This window comes from Enhydra lutris, unplaced genomic scaffold (assembly GCF_002288905.1).
Source record: "Enhydra lutris kenyoni isolate GAN:26980312 unplaced genomic scaffold, ASM228890v2 scaffoldscaffold22, whole genome shotgun sequence".
NCBI lineage: Eukaryota > Metazoa > Chordata > Mammalia > Carnivora > Mustelidae > Enhydra > Enhydra lutris.
This window is the reverse complement of record NW_019154106.1, coordinates 7,318,824-7,333,667: the sequence shown is the minus strand read 5'-3', so window position 1 is coordinate 7,333,667 and position 14,844 is coordinate 7,318,824. Positions and strand designations below refer to the sequence as shown.

Below are 14,844 nucleotides of genomic sequence, written 5' to 3'. Positions count from 1 at the left end.
TTCAATCCTTACCATCCTCTAAGGTGGCGGTTTTACAGATAAGAAAACCATCTTAGAGATAAGAAAGCAAGTTTACAAAGGTTGCTGTAAGTTCATCGCCAAGGAAATCTTTTTTCACCAGTCCTCACCTGGAATGCCGATCAGGAGATTTACCCAGCCTCCTTTCTCTTCTGCATTTGGTCAGGCATCCAGCTCCTCTGAAAAAAACAATATTTTTTCTTATCTCTAACCTAAAATTAATAACGAATGGATTCTAAGCCCCTTGAGCAGGGTTCTATTGGTTTTGTACAATTTTTATTTATTTAAAATTTTTTTACATTTTTAAGTAGTTAAAAAAATAGGATTTCGTAACACTTGAAAATATCCTGAAATTCACACGTGAGTATCCATAAAGTTTCAGTGGAACGCAGCTACACACACTCGATTAAGTACTGTCTGGGTCCCGCAGCAGAGCTGAGCACTTGGTGCAAGGTGGAGGGGGGATGTTGCAAAGCCTCAGATAATTATTTTCTGGCCATTTACAGAAAGTTTGCCAACTCCTGCTCAACAGGGTTGGTCACCCAAGCCCTCTTACATCATGGGTGACTTAAAGGATACCCACAGGTAATTATAATCCTATTTTAGCCTTGCTAGGGAGGTAGACTCTACTGCAGTCTAATGCTGGAAGTCAGCCTGAAGCAAGGGCAACTGCCCTGGCCTGAGGGCAGGGACCTGGTTTCCAGTCCTGTGTGGCCTCAGGCAAGTCACTGTTCCTCCAGGAGCCTGTTTTATCCCCTTGTCACCTGGGGTTGGGTTAGTAGGTGGTATAGCTCATTTTCTTGGAAGGGACTAAGGAATAACCTCAAAGAGAATTCGGGGAAGCACTGGGAAGGTTCCATTCAAGGAGGCAGGCTAACAGGAAAATGCTTGTGGAATGAATCAAAAGATCAGCCTTTCCCCATGACAGGCCAGGGGCAGTGTTGTATTCATAACACATGTATTAAGTTCGTAATAATTAAAGTGATAGACACCATGAATGGAGCCTGTGTGATGTCCTGGGCCACGGCCTTGTCACTTTCTAGACATTACTTCATTTGCTCTTCAGCACACCCTTGGAGAGAGGTACTATTAAAATCCCCATTTTACAGGAGAGGAAAACTGAGGCCATGTGTCTAAGAGCCTATGGAGCAAGTGAATGAACAAACATCACTTCTCCCAAAGGCAGTGGGGATGGAAGGGTATATTCTGGAGTCTAGGGAAAGTTGTCCTGATGTCCAAACTAAGAGAGGCGGTCATTACCCTGCTGTGAGAATGGGGTGCATCATGTACAAGGCTTGGGAACACAGAGCCATTCCCAGTACCCAGGCCCCTGATCTGGCGTGGCTGCTTCATGGGCCAGCTTCCTTCCAGTGAGGCTGTACCCACATCTGTGACATAGCGCAGTGTCTGCACCACAGCAGAGGGATAAACAGAACTCAGAGGGGCACAAAAGTCTTTCCTGCTGCCTTCCCCAGTGTACCATGAGATCTACAGAAGACCAGCTCCAAAGACATAGTAGTTCCAGAATCTGGCTGGGGCACTGGAGTAGGAGCTGAAAGGGAGAATAAGAAATACAGAGTAAAGAGAATGGTATGTTCTCAGGAGGGAAGGTGGTGGGGGACCCCCCAGGGGTATTTCTGGGGTGAAGACCCAGGCCATGTTTCCTCTCCATAGAGATAAAAGGGGGGAGGGTCAGGGTTTATGGGGCTCCTTGGGGGCCTCTCCATATTAGTTTAGGTAGAAACTCAACAGGTGGGGCACCTGGGTGGCTCAGTGGGTTAAGCCTCTGCCTTCCGCTCAGCTCATGATCTCATGATCTCAGGGTCCTGGGATCAAGCCCCGAGTTGGGCTCTCTGCTCAGCAGGGAGCCTGCTTCCTCCTCTCTCTCTGCCTGCTTCTCTGCCTACTTGTGATCTCTGTCTGTCAAATAAATAAATAAATAATTTTTTTAAAAGATTTTATTTATTTATTTGACAGACAGAGATCACAAGTAGGCAGAGAGGCAGGCAGAGAGAGGGAGGGAAGCAGGCTCCCCGCTGAGCAGAGAGCCCGATGCGGGACTCGATCCCAGGACCCTGAGATCATAACCTGAGCCGAAGGCAGCGGCTTAACCCACTGAGCCACCCAGGCGCCCTAAATAAATAAAATTTTTAAAAAAAGAAAGAAAGAAAGAAACTCAACAGGTGAATTGGTTGCTGAAGGCCTCCAGGGCCCTGGGGGGAGGCTCTCCCTTTTCCAGGGATGGTCGGCTTAGAAGAAGCCCCTCTGGGAATTCCCTCAGTGGCCTCTGGATAGCTATGGAAGGGATCATGGAAGGTAGTCTGTGGGCTGTGGCTTTTGACTTGGTCCGTGATGGAAGACCTAGATTTTGCATTTTGTCTAAATTGTGGTAAAATACACATAACAAATTCTACTATCTTAACCATTTCTAAGTGTACAATTCAGTAGTGTTGGGGATATTCACATTGTTGTTGCAACCAATATCCACAACTTTTTCTCTTTCTTTTTTTAAAGATTTTATTTATTTATTTGACAGACAGAGATCACAAGTAGGCAGAGAGGCAGGCAGAGACAGAGGAGGAAGCAGGCTCCCTGCTGAGCAGAGAGCCCGATGCGGGGCTCAATCCCAGGACCCTGGGATCATGACCTGAGCTGAAGGCAGAGGCTTAACCCACTGAGCCACCCAGGCGCCCCCAGAACTTTTTCATCTTGAAAAACCGCAACTCTGTACTCATTAAATGCCAGTGCAAAAATCGGTGAACTGTATAGTATGTGAATGATATCTCAATAATGATGATTTTTAAAAAGAATATTTATCCAATACCCCCTCCCCCAGGTGACATTGTATCTATTTTGAGATCTAGTTCAAATGCCACTTCTTATAAGAAGTCTTATGTCTTCCACCATTCAGACCCCCAAATCCTCAAATGGAGCACACCCTTTCCATAAAACGTGACCTCTCCACACTCATTCTGGCCTGGAGATCCTCAGAGTTCAGGGCACTAGCCCCCAGGGAGCTGGGGTGGGGGGAGGCTGGAGCTGGTGTCCTCCTGATTCAGGCTGGGAGGTCTGTGGTCCTAGCTTTGTGACCTTGGGCAAAGCCCTTCTCTTGTCTGGGCTGGGGAGGGGGGTGGGTCCTCATCTGGCCGGAGGTGGTTCTGTGGGCCTGCTGTCCCCCAGCTTTTATCTGCAGGGATGTGGGACAGGCTTCACTTTCTGAGCCTGGGAGGTAGGCAAGGAGAAAATTTATGGGTTTTCATTTGACAGTTAAGGACACCAAGGGCCAGGTGGACAAAGCCTGCTGAAGACTTCCAAGCAGGGGGCTGCTGGCCACCTCTTCAGTCATAGAGCCCTGAACCCCGCCTGGCTAAACTATGGCCTTTGCTTTCTGTTGCTCCAGTAGGTGAGCACCTCTCAGGGAAGATGGCTGGTCACCAAGGCATAAGGCAGGGTAAGAAGACTCTGAAAATGGCCTCAGTGTCCAAGCCTCTTTGCCTTTTTCTTCTGCTTGCATGAACCGGTTAGTTGTTCATCCTGGCAAAACTTCTGGATGAAGATTTCACAGTGTAGTGTAGGGGATGGAGTTAAGAGATATAAAGGATATTGGGGTCCAGGGTCCTTAGAAGGAGGCCCAAGACTGTGGGCTGGGAACATTTGTCCAGAACACCAAACTCCTGGAATCCCACCTGTACCTTGGATGCTCTGCAGTAGAGTTTTAACAAGAGACCCCACTATCACATCTTTGGGCCCAGAAGGGGCTAAGGATCTGTCCAGGGAGGCCTGCTTGCCTGGGATGGCAGTGCAAGGGAGCACCTCCTACTTGGATGCTTTGCCATTCCAAGGCTGGCCCTTTAAACCCCAGACCATGATGTCACCATAGACAGCAAGGGATGGGAGGGGGACTGCAGGCCTGAGGGCGGACTGCATTTCCCAGCAGTCTTGGGTACACCACACCTCTCCCAGCAGGCACTGGCTCACTGCAGAATATTAACCAGTTCCGTGCCCGTTTCCAAGTGGGTTCTGGTGTCCGGCCATTCCGGGGTGAGGGTGGGATTCCCCAGTGGGTGGAATGCCTGGGGCACAGATGAAGCAGGTCAAATCTTTGGGCCTGGTGTAGGATTGGGCCTCTTTCCTGCCAGGGTTCTGGCATCACTCCCAGCTTCCTGGATCAGACTCCTGAGTCCTCTCTTCTGGTGCAGTCTCCTTCCTAGAACGCAGGAGCCTAGCCCCAGTTGGACCCCATCCCATTCTGCTTAAGCTTTGACCCCAGGCTCCTGCAGGGGTTACCCCTGGTCTAGCAGGACCCTTTAAGCCGTGCGGGGACTACATTTCCCAGCGGCCCCGGGAATTTCCTGACGCAGCGCCCCCCCCCCCAACCCCCCCCCAGCCCTCGGGGAGGTGCGGGCCGGGCGGGGGGAGGTGACTTGATGTCATCCTGAGCAGCTGGGCGGCGGGTGCCGGTGCGCACAGAGCCGGGGTTCCCGCGGCGCAGCGCGGCGCTGGGTCGGGTCCCAAGACTTGAGGAGAGGTCCACACACTGCCGGGTAGCCCAGAGCGCGCCGACCGCCTGCACCCCGACCTGGGGCTGAGCTGGGGGCATGCTCCGGCTCTCCCGGAGCCAGAGAGAGAACCCAGGAGCGCCGCCACCCAGAGCCAGCGCCCGGAGCGAAACCGCTGCGAAGGAGACCTGAACAGCCTACCCCTCCCCACTCGCAGCCCCCGGTGGTCGGGGGACGGAAGTCGGGGCTTCTGAGAAGTGAGTGTCCCCCACCAGGAGGCAGATGAGATTTGGGGGACGAGGAAGGAGGAGCTGAGGTAGAGGAGCTTGCCAGATTTTAGAAGGGAGGGGTGGCGTGGGGATAGGGCCCCCATTCTTGGGGAAGTCTCTGGTGGCCTGGATTAGTGGAGCAGAAGGGGGCCCCATTCTGTTAGGGGCCAGGGATAAGGATGGGGTTCCCCATTCTACATAGGGACTGGTGTGGGGGTTAGGCCCCATCCCAAGAGGGGTTGTTTTGGAGCCTGGGATCTTTCCATCTGGGCGAAGGGCGGGACATGCTCCTTTGGGAAGGGGCTGCGGCTGTATTTAGGATCTGGGTGAGGGTAGGAGGGAAACGAAGACTTGAGCACTCAGACTTGGGCAGCCCCACACACTGTCTTTCCTGGAAGAACTGACAGGCTCTCTCTGTTTCTTTTGCTGGTCTCTCTGCCGTGACTTCATTTTCAAAAGAGCCAGGGTGAGAACCCTCACTGGACTCTTCCGGACCCCCAGGAAGGACCTGAGGCCTGAGCCATCCTCTTCTCTACTCTGCCTGCCCCCCAGGACTGGGCAGTTGCCGAAGGCCCTGGGGGGGGGGCCAGACTGTGGTTGTGCCCCCCCCCAGGATGGGCCCAAGTTAGTCAGCCTCACCCCATTCGGCATCCTCCAGGCCCAGAGGGAACCCCGGGGGCTCTGAAAGCTTGACCCACCACCTGGCTGCCATGGAGACGAAGCTGCCCCCCGCAAGCACCCCCACCAGCCCTTCTTCCCCGGGGCTGTCGCCCGTGCCCCCACCCGACAAGGTGGATGGCTTCTCCCGCCGTTCCCTCCGCAGGGCCCGGCCCCGGCGCTCCCACAGCTCCTCTCAGTTCCGCTATCAGAGCAACCAGCAAGAGCTCACTCCGCTGCCCCTGCTCAAAGGTGAGCCGTGCTGAGGGCTGCCAGGGTCCCTGAGCCTGACGGTGGGCCAGCAGGGCTGCAGCGGGTACTGACAGGCAGCCGGCAGCTGTGGTTAGAGGGTTTAGATGGCCCCTTCCAGGCGAGGGACTCCACGACTGGAGATGACCCCCACCCCCCAGCCCTCCAGCCCTCTCTGCTGACGCATGGCCTGACTGGCCTGTCATCCTTGGAGGTGGGGCATCTGGAAGTGGCGCCACCCTGGGGGGCAGACCATGGCCAAGGGTGGGGCGCATAGCCTGGGTTCCAGGAGGCCACAGCTAGGGTCCTGGAGCAGGGGCTCAGCCTGGCTCCCCGTGATCACCATGTAGTCTCCCCACCGCTGGGCCACAGGGCCCCCGACTGGCTGAGCCAGGGAGCACCCAAGAGATCCTCGGCCCCCACCATCCTCCTCCTTTCTGGTTCTTAGAAGGAGAGGAAGGCATGGCGGTTTCAGGCACCTGTGGAAAGCCCAGGCTTCCGGGGTCCCTTCCCTGGCTCTGAGTCAGGCCATCATGCCATCTGCGCCTGGGTTAGGAGGGAGACATGCAGCTCCTCTACCCTGCAGGAATGGAGGATGGGACGGGAGTCTTTTGCTCCCTGCAGAGAGTGGGGGATGACACAAGAGCTGGGGGTCTGGGGACAGGGGAGGCCGCTCTGTGGATTCGGAGGGCACGCCAAAGCCCGGAGCTGTGGTAACTGGGGCACAGGCTCAGCCCCCTCCCTTCTCCCCAGATGTGCCAGCCTCTGAGCTGCATGAGCTGTTGAGCCGGAAGCTGGCCCAGTGTGGGGTGATGTTTGACTTTTTGGACTGTGTGGCTGACCTGAAGGGGAAGGAGGTGAAGCGGGCGGCACTCAATGAGCTGGTGGAGTGTGTGGGGAGCACCCGGGGGGTCCTCATTGAGCCTGTCTACCCAGACATCATCCGCATGGTAAGCGCCTGGCCCCTGACCTCTGGGGGAGGGCTGGGGGGACATGGAACCCTACTGATCTGCTTCTGCAAAGAATAACCCGCCACTACCGGTCCCCCAGCCCCACTGTGCCTCCCTCAGCGCCTCCTGGGCCTGACCCACCATGCATTTTGACTTACGCCCTCCCAAGGCCCGGTGTGCCCGCCCACCACGTCCCTTATTGCCTTGGCCTGGCTCAGGCACTGCCTCTTCCACGGAGTTTCTTAATGTTCGAGCTAGAAATCTCCTTTGTGCTGACTAGAATGTCCATAGACCTTACCGCTTAACATCTTGTCTTCCCCGCTGGACTGTGCCCACTAGAGAGCAGGGATGTGTCTTGTTTATTTCTGGGTCCCCAGCCCCCTGCCCAGGGCTTCCGTGGGGCAGGCGCTGAGGCTCATTAGAACTCTGGATAGGGGACCTCCTGGCTTCTGCCTCCGACGGCTCTTCCTAAAAGAACCCTGCCCCTGCCCTTCAGATCTCAGTGAATATCTTCCGGACCCTACCACCCAGTGAGAACCCTGAATTTGATCCTGAAGAGGATGAACCCAACCTGGAGCCTTCTTGGCCACATCTGCAGGTATGGGGGCTGGGGAAGGCAGGAAGCTGAGTTTCAGTAGAGGGGAGAGGGTCTCCTATTCTGGCAGAGAGGGGGCCGTAGGGCCGGGGGAAGAGGGAGGCTGTTCCTGAACTCACCTTTTTGTCTGTCCCCTCTCCCAGCTGGTGTATGAGTTTTTCCTACGTTTCCTGGAGAGCCCAGACTTCCAGCCCTCCGTGGCCAAGAGATATGTGGATCAAAAGTTTGTGCTGATGGTGAAGTGGGGAGCCCAGGCTGGGTGGTGCCATGGGACAGGGGCAGGCTTTCTGAGGGGTGTGGGGATAGGATGGAAGCAGCCTGGGCTTGGGCTCCCCCCTGACCCCTGACCCTGGGTCCCCTAGCTCCTGGAGCTATTTGATAGTGAGGACCCCCGGGAGCGCGAGTACCTCAAGACCATCCTGCACAGGGTCTATGGCAAGTTCCTGGGGCTCCGGGCCTACATCCGCAAACAGTGCAGCCACATCTTCCTCCGGTGGGTGCCTGCTGCCTGCCCAGCTGAGACCTGGGGAGGGAGGGGAGAGCTACAGGGGAGAAGAGGGAGGCAGAGTCTCCCGTGAGGTCAGCAGGGAAAGGGTATTTATTTCCATTTTACAGATGAGGAAAATATAGACTGAGGGAGATGAATTGGTTTGCAGGGACTAGGTCAGTCCTGGGAGCCTAGGATCAAATCTTCTGATCTTTATTGTGGCCAAGCCATAAAGACCCAAGTAAAGAGATTGTTTTTGCAAACGTGGATTGAGCAACAGTGCCCAGTGGGGATAGGGGCCCACATGGCCTTGTAGTTGAGATTGGCTTTGGAGCTCAGTGGCCTTTCTGAGTTTGGTTCAAATGTTTAGGTGAACGTGGGCACATTAAGTTCTCTCATCTCTAAAATGGGAATGATAGCTCTACTGACCCAGGGATGGTCATCAGGGCAAAATGAGACAATGTCTCCAAAGCACACAGGATGTAGCTCTTTGGCCAAGGCTGGGAATCTGAAACATTAGCTCTTACGGTATTGGCTACAAAATAGCCGAGACCCCGTGCCTGTCTTCCAGGCGCTCCGGTCCGTCAGATCCCCGGCTTATTAACTTTGGGGCAGGAGTTGTTGAACTGCTGAGCCTCGATTTCTTCATCTATATAATGGATCTAATAAACCCTATCTCGCAGGATAATTTTGAGAAGTATGTAGCACAGAGTAGACACTCTTTCAGTGTTTGCCATTCTTTCGGTTGAAAGGCATGAAAGCGAAGGATGCAAGCTAGGGGCCTGCTGACTGGTTGGGGTCCCGAAAATGAGAGTTAGGGTCTGGGGGAGAAAGAGACAAGTTGGAATGCCTCGTAGAAGAGAGGTTTGAGCACCAGTGCCTGGGCTGAGGAGGGTGATTCAGAGGTGGGTGAGGATTTCAGCGGGGCCTGGTTTGGGAAGGGAGCACAGCCTCTGGGGTGGGAGACAGATTAGTGTGCAGGGTGGGGGCGGCAGGCACGATGGCTGAGGGGGGCGCTGGGCCGATTCTAATTGCTCTGAACCCTTCCGCAACTTCCCCTTCTTCTCACAGGTTCATCTATGAACTCGAGCACTTCAATGGTGTGGCCGAGCTGCTGGAGATCTTAGGAAGGTGACTCTCTGGGCCTCGGCTGGAGCTTTAGGATTCTGAGAGGAAAGACAGAGGCCAGGTCATCTGAGCCCTCCTCCTCTCTTCTTCCCCCTCCACAGCATCATCAATGGCTTTGCGCTGCCCTTGAAGACCGAGCACAAGCAGTTCCTGGTCCGGGTCCTGATTCCCCTACACTCTGTCAAGTCACTCTCCGTGTTTCACGCCCAGGTAAGGCCCAGACCTGGCCCTGCCTGGAGAGATCCTGGCAGAGTCAGGGCAGCCATGGGGTCAGCCCGACACTCTGCTCCGCCCACACTAAGTCATGAACTCCTGGGACCTTCCCTCACCTTTTCCTTTGCCAGTTCTGTTCCGTCTACCATAGAGAATTTCCACGACACTTTAAAGCTGATGTCAGATATCAGCTTTGTGAAGCCTTCCCAGTCCTTTCCCTCCCGACCTGCTCTAGGCATGATTAAATTCTTCTCTTTCCATATTCCCATAGATTATGATGTAGATTTCAATTATAAGGGCTATTTTGGTGCCTCTTCCCTCTGGAAGGACATGGTTGTGTCCCCGCACACAGAGCATGGTGCTTGGCCCAATCTAGGTAGTCAGTCGGTAAACGCTTGGTGAATGAGAGAGGAGACTGACTAGGTAAGGGAGCAAACATCTGGCGTCCGGTCATAGTCCCTTCCTGACCCCAGTCTTCTTTCTCCCCCCAATCCCCACGCCCCTCAGCTGGCATACTGTGTGGTGCAGTTCCTGGAGAAGGACGCCACCTTGACAGAGCACGTGAGTACCTCTGGGGGGAAAGGCAGGCCACACCCCTGCAGGTCTGACTCTTCTGCCTCAACTCCCACAGGTGATCCGGGGGCTGCTCAAATACTGGCCAAAGACCTGTACGCAGAAAGAGGTATGAGGAAGGGCTCTGATGCCCCCCAGAGGGGGGTTGGGGGGCCCCGGTTCTGGAGGGTGGTCACATGTGGGTGGGGGGAGATGGGAACTGCGATTTCCTGTGTCCCGAACCCCAGGTGATGTTTTTGGGGGAGATGGAAGAGATTCTTGATGTCATTGAGCCCTCCCAGTTTGTGAAGATCCAGGAGCCCCTCTTCAAGCAGGTGGCCCGCTGTGTGTCCAGCCCCCATTTCCAGGTATGGGGTGGGAACAGGTAGGGGTGGGATCCGGGGCATGGACTAGGAGGGCTGGCCAGTTGACCTAACACAGCTCCCTCCAACCTCAGTTTCTCCTCTGGACCCACCAGGGTCTGATAACAGGGAGATAACTGGACTTCAGGCCGGAAGACCTAGGGTCAGGCCTCAGCCCTTTAACCCCACGGACTAAAGGTCCCAGGCCATCATTTGCCACTCGAATCTGATAACACTTCTCATCTGTGGAGTGGACCACAGTAGTCTCTTCACAAGGTAGTGATGAGGACTAAGGAGAGTGTAGTGCCAACCTATCTGGTAAACTCAAGTGTGCTCCAAAATGGCTTGTTATCCCTGCTCCCCTCTTGGTGGCTTTTGATGTCATGAGTCCCACTCCAGCGCCCAGCCAGGCAGTCCCACTTCCTCAGGCTGGTTGGAATTGCTATTTTCCTGCACGTGTGTGCAGACTTTCACCCATTCGTCTGTGCCTTAACCTAGTGAAAGTCAAGTCTTCCTCACAGGGAGTCTGGCATTGAAGTTTATTAAAGACCTCGTTTGATTCTTACAACAGCCCTGGGGACAGAGCTATTAATAGCCCCATTTTACAGCTGAAAAGACTGAAGCTAAGAGGTTAAAGGCCTCACCCTAGGTCATCTGTCCAGTGTGTAGCAGAACTAGGATTTAACCCTGAGCGGTGGACTCCAAATCCAGTGCTCTTTTGTCTTCACTATATTGTCTTCTCCAGTGGGTCAGATGAGCCCTTGGGTGTGTGGAGGGTGGGGCACCCTGGGTTTGGTGGGTAGAGGTAGATACCAGGCCTTGCACCTGCAGGGAAGCCACTGCCAGGCGCCCACTCTGCCACCTTGCTGTCCCAGGTTGCAGAGCGGGCTCTGTACTTCTGGAACAATGAGTATATCCTGAGCCTCATTGAGGACAACTGCCACACTGTGCTGCCTGCTGTGTTTGGGACCCTCTACCAAGTCTCTAAGGAACACTGGAATCAGTGAGTGCCTAGGCCTTGACCTAACCCACAGAAGCTGGGTCCAGGGCTGGCCGGTCCAGACCCGTGAGGGTCGGGGCTGGGGAAAGGGGCAGGCTGAGAGCAGAGCTGTTCAGAGCCGCGTGTGTGTTTGGGGAACAGGTAGGCAGAGTGCTAGGGAGGGAGATGGTGCCAAACTGAGCTGTCCCCATTTCCTCACCCCTCCCCGGACCCTGCCAAGAACCATCGTGTCTCTGATCTACAATGTGCTCAAGACGTTCATGGAGATGAACGGAAAGCTGTTTGATGAGCTCACAGCCTCCTACAAGCTAGAAAAGCAGCAGTGAGTGTTCGGCTGCGCATGGGGGGAGAGGGAAAAAGCGGGATGGAGCCGGCTCCTGTGGTCGGAAGGAGCCTAGGAGGACAGACGGCCCCACATCCTGTGTGATCAGTGTTTAGTCTCTGTGTTCCTGCTGGGCCGTCCACGCCCAGCTCCCCAGTGCAGCCTCCAGTCGTGTTCCCAAGTCATCTCCCAGGTCTGGAGCTTCCTCCCCTTCAGCTCCATGACCACAGGCTGGGGCCTGTTTCCCAGCACTCTCTTCCCTAAGTGGAAGGTCCCGTAAAGTCCCATCATAGTTGGGTGGTGGTGAGGGAGGCTGGACGGTGGGTGGGCTCGGGTAGGGGAGCTGCCTCACCCTCTCTCCTCAGGGAGCAGCAGAAGGCCCGGGAGCGTCAGGAGCTATGGCAAGGCCTGGAGGAGCTACGGCTACGCCGGTTACAGGGGACCCAAGGGGCCAAAGAGGCACCCCTCCAACGGCTTACACCCCAGGTGGCCACCAGCGGGGGTCAGAGCTAGAGATCCCCTAGAAGGGGAGGAGCTAAATCCAGAGCTATCAGTCCCTCCATCCCCTCTCCTACCCAGGGGCCTAGAGAGACGCGCACCTACCCCTGGCCTTGCCAGAGTGGGCTCGGAGGGCTCCCTGCCTGGCCCAGCGTGGGCAGCTTCCACTGTGGGGGAGGAGGAGAGGAGATGGTGGTCCTGGCAACAGAACTCTCAGGCCTTTGTGGCAGGACTTGACCAGGGCAGGCTTGGCCAGGAGGCTGCCGCTGGGGACTGTACCTGCCCCGCAAAGCTGGGCTTCAGACTGCAGGCAGGTTCTCCCCCTGCTCCTGCCTAGAGCAAGGGGACTCAGCCCCTCGCCTGCCCCGCCTCGTGCCAGCACGAGGTCCTTCCTCACCCTACCATGGGATCCATGGTTTATTTATTCTCCCCAGCTCACCCCCGACACCTGCCCCTGGGGCATCCTCTTCCCTCCTCTCCCTCACCTGTACTTCCTGGTCCCCTTTTTATTTATTGGGCAGGGGGAGGGGTGAGGGCATAGGCAGAAGAGATTCCCCGTGTCCTAGGGTGGGGGGTGGTGTCACAGTTAACCATGGTCTGTCCCCCTTCCCCTGGCTGGGGGTAGACTTAATAAAGAGAGAAACTTGAGAACTGCTTGCTTTATTTAGGGGTAGGGAAAAGAGCGGAGTGAAATGATGACAGACTGGTTAGGAGGCCAGGCCGAGGCAGGGGAGAGGCCGAAATTGCCCTCTTCTCTCGAGGTGACAATCACAGAATCTTAAGAGAGCTGGCTGGACCTGTTGTCCTCAAGGAGGCTCAGGATATAGAGGATATACTCCAGCTCAGACCCTCTGACCAAGGCGAAGGAAGAAGGGAGAGAACGGGCTAGTAGCGCGAGAGGCGACACATGTCACACTGGCAGGTCCTGGCCGTGAAGATCTCCAGCTCCTCCCTCCGGTCCCCCCCACACTGCAGCTGCACCTTCACCTGTGGGGGAGGGGGACCCGTGTTCCACTCATGTGGCCATCCATTCCATCCATTCTTGGGCCATCTTGATCCCCGTCTCCTCTGTCTCTCCCCGCCCCCAAAGAGCCACTACTGGGCTGGGCTCTCTCACCTTCCTCAGGCCACTGATGGTACAGCACTGAGAGACGGAGGTCACGTTATGTCGATAGCCACTGGCCACCAGCACGGAGTACCGGGAAGGGAAGGCGCTAGACTCACAGTGGCCCACACAGGCCTGTGCCACATGGGAGCCCTGGCAGGTGCCTTGGCGGTCACTTCGTACTGTCACATTGAAGGCTAGAAGGAGACAGGCGAGTGGCAGACAGTGCCTCTGCGAAGCCTCGCCTAGCTCCTGTCGCCGGAACCTCAGGGTGGGTCCATGGAGGGTGCTGCCCGCACTTCCGTCCCATGCATTAGCTCTCTGCTCCCACCCAGCTGTCTGTTCCCAGGGTTACTCACGGTGCAGGTGGCAGCCTGGGATGGGTGCCTGGCGACCCCAACCTTCCATCACTGCCAGGACCAGCAGGCAGAGGAGCAGCGTTTGGGGGGATGCCATGGGGATCTGAAAGAGCGGTCTCTGGACAAGTGTGCAGGTGGGAGGGCCAGTCCTTTACTGTGTGCCTGCAGGTGAAGGAGCCAGAGTTAGGCTGGTTTTCCTGACTGGGGTGAGGCGAGCCCGGGAGTGGGGCTGTCTTTTCCTCTATCTGCCTTTGGGTGCATGGGCGAGAGTGTGAGCAGCTGTCAGCCCACTGTAGTGGTTCTCCCTCGGAATCTCTTCTACCATCTGGAGCACAGACATTGGCCTCCCCTCCATCTGCCCCATCTGCAGGCCCCAGGCCCCCCCGGGGCTCCTGCTGCCTCAGGGGGCTTACCACTTCCGAGGCCCAGGCACTGAGTGGCTCTCCGAATGGGTTCCTCAGGTCTACCGCCCGTCTCCGGATGGCTCGGCTCTCTGGATCTTTATTTGCCGGCGTCTGGAGCCACGCCCTCTTGGGGATCAGCTTACAGGCCTGCCTCCCCGGCAGAGGCCTCAGAGCAACCCCACCTGGGAGATGCAGCTCTTCTCCGAGGTGTGGTCCTTAGAGAGTGGCTGCTGCGGCTTTCCTCGGCCTGAGGTCCAGGGCTGGGGGAAGTGAGATGTGGAGAAAAGCCCGGGAGCTGGTGGAGTGGACAGCTTATGTGCAGTTGGGGAGAGAGGGATCAAGCCTGGGCTGAGTTGTGGCCGCCAGGGTTCTTCTCTGCTGCGTGACTTTGGGCAAGACACGCCCCGGTTCGGTGCCTTACCACCCCAACCCTAGAGCTACTAAACTCATCTTTGCCTGTCCCTTATCCACTGCGCAGGAAAAGGGTTGGGAGATGTTTTTAAGGACAAAGGAACTGACACCAGTAAGGGGCTCCTGAAATACGCTGGGAGGCAGGACTGGGGAGACGGGGGATCTAATCCGTTTCAAAGCTTCATTTTCACTTGTCATCCTGGGGGTCAGCCACAGAGTGCGGCTCGCCCTTGACCCTGGAATAACAGGGACCTGACTCCTGGAACAGTCCGAAGCTGCCAACCCCAGCAAAGCCCGTCGTCCAGTCCAGCTCTGGCTCTGGTTTTACAGGTAAAGCAGCGAAGGCTTAGAGAAGGAAAGCTACCAGAGGTCACACAGTCAATGTCAGACCCAAGCTGCTCTCCGTACCTGGTGCTAAATTACACTTGGGGCAAGAATGGGGCAAGTTGGAAAAGATCCCTGGTCAACAGTAGCTGCACGGGCTAGGGCACGGCAGAGATCAGAAAGAAGCCTGCGGTGATTTGGCCCTCCATACCCCAGGGCCACTGCCTCACTGACTGACTCAGAGATGCAGGGCCAGCCACGCACACCACCCTAGCTTGAAGGTGCCTGAGAGCTCACTGAATCCTACCCCTTTGTTGTTCAGATGAGAAAGTCTGAACCAGAGAGGAAAGTGACTTTGCCAAGGCCTCACTGTAAGCTAGTCGGAGTCAGAGTGGCGCTCGGATCTCTAGATTCCGGAGTTGTGCCTTTCAGCAGCTTTGCA

At 55.9% G+C, this 14,844-nt stretch overlaps 2 protein-coding genes across 3 annotated transcripts; one reads left to right on the top strand and one right to left on the bottom strand.

Annotated features, from left to right (window-relative positions):
* The first annotated feature begins 4,447 nt into the window (after positions 1 to 4,447).
* LOC111149986 (protein phosphatase 2 regulatory subunit B'beta) lies at positions 4,448 to 12,447 on the top strand. Of its 2 annotated transcripts, XM_022507285.1 has the most exons (14): positions 4,448 to 4,774; positions 5,246 to 5,695; positions 6,446 to 6,642; positions 7,139 to 7,240; positions 7,381 to 7,473; positions 7,600 to 7,730; positions 8,796 to 8,855; positions 8,954 to 9,062; positions 9,573 to 9,626; positions 9,697 to 9,747; positions 9,866 to 9,985; positions 10,855 to 10,982; positions 11,200 to 11,301; positions 11,667 to 12,447. In XM_022507285.1, exons 2-14 carry the CDS (start codon positions 5,497 to 5,499, stop codon positions 11,812 to 11,814), a joined length of 1,494 nt encoding a protein of 497 aa, XP_022362993.1. In that variant the 5' UTR covers positions 4,448 to 4,774; positions 5,246 to 5,496; the 3' UTR covers positions 11,815 to 12,447. The 2 variants fall into 2 exon arrangements, with proteins under 2 accessions (XP_022362993.1, XP_022362994.1); XM_022507286.1 differs by lacking the exons at positions 9,573 to 9,626; positions 9,697 to 9,747 and having other exon boundaries at positions 5,252 to 5,695; positions 8,954 to 9,011; positions 9,911 to 9,985; positions 11,667 to 11,689; positions 11,750 to 12,441.
* A 219-nt stretch (positions 12,448 to 12,666) lies between these two features.
* Positions 12,667 to 13,360, bottom strand: LOC111149987 (glycoprotein hormone alpha 2). The gene is made up of 3 exons (XM_022507287.1): positions 13,264 to 13,360; positions 12,917 to 13,101; positions 12,667 to 12,786 (listed from the first exon to the last, which is right to left on the bottom strand). The coding sequence occupies exons 1-3, from the start codon at positions 13,358 to 13,360 to the stop codon at positions 12,685 to 12,687; spliced, it is 384 nt and encodes a 127-aa protein (XP_022362995.1). The 3' UTR covers positions 12,667 to 12,684.
* Positions 13,361 to 14,844: the final 1,484 nt, after the last annotated feature.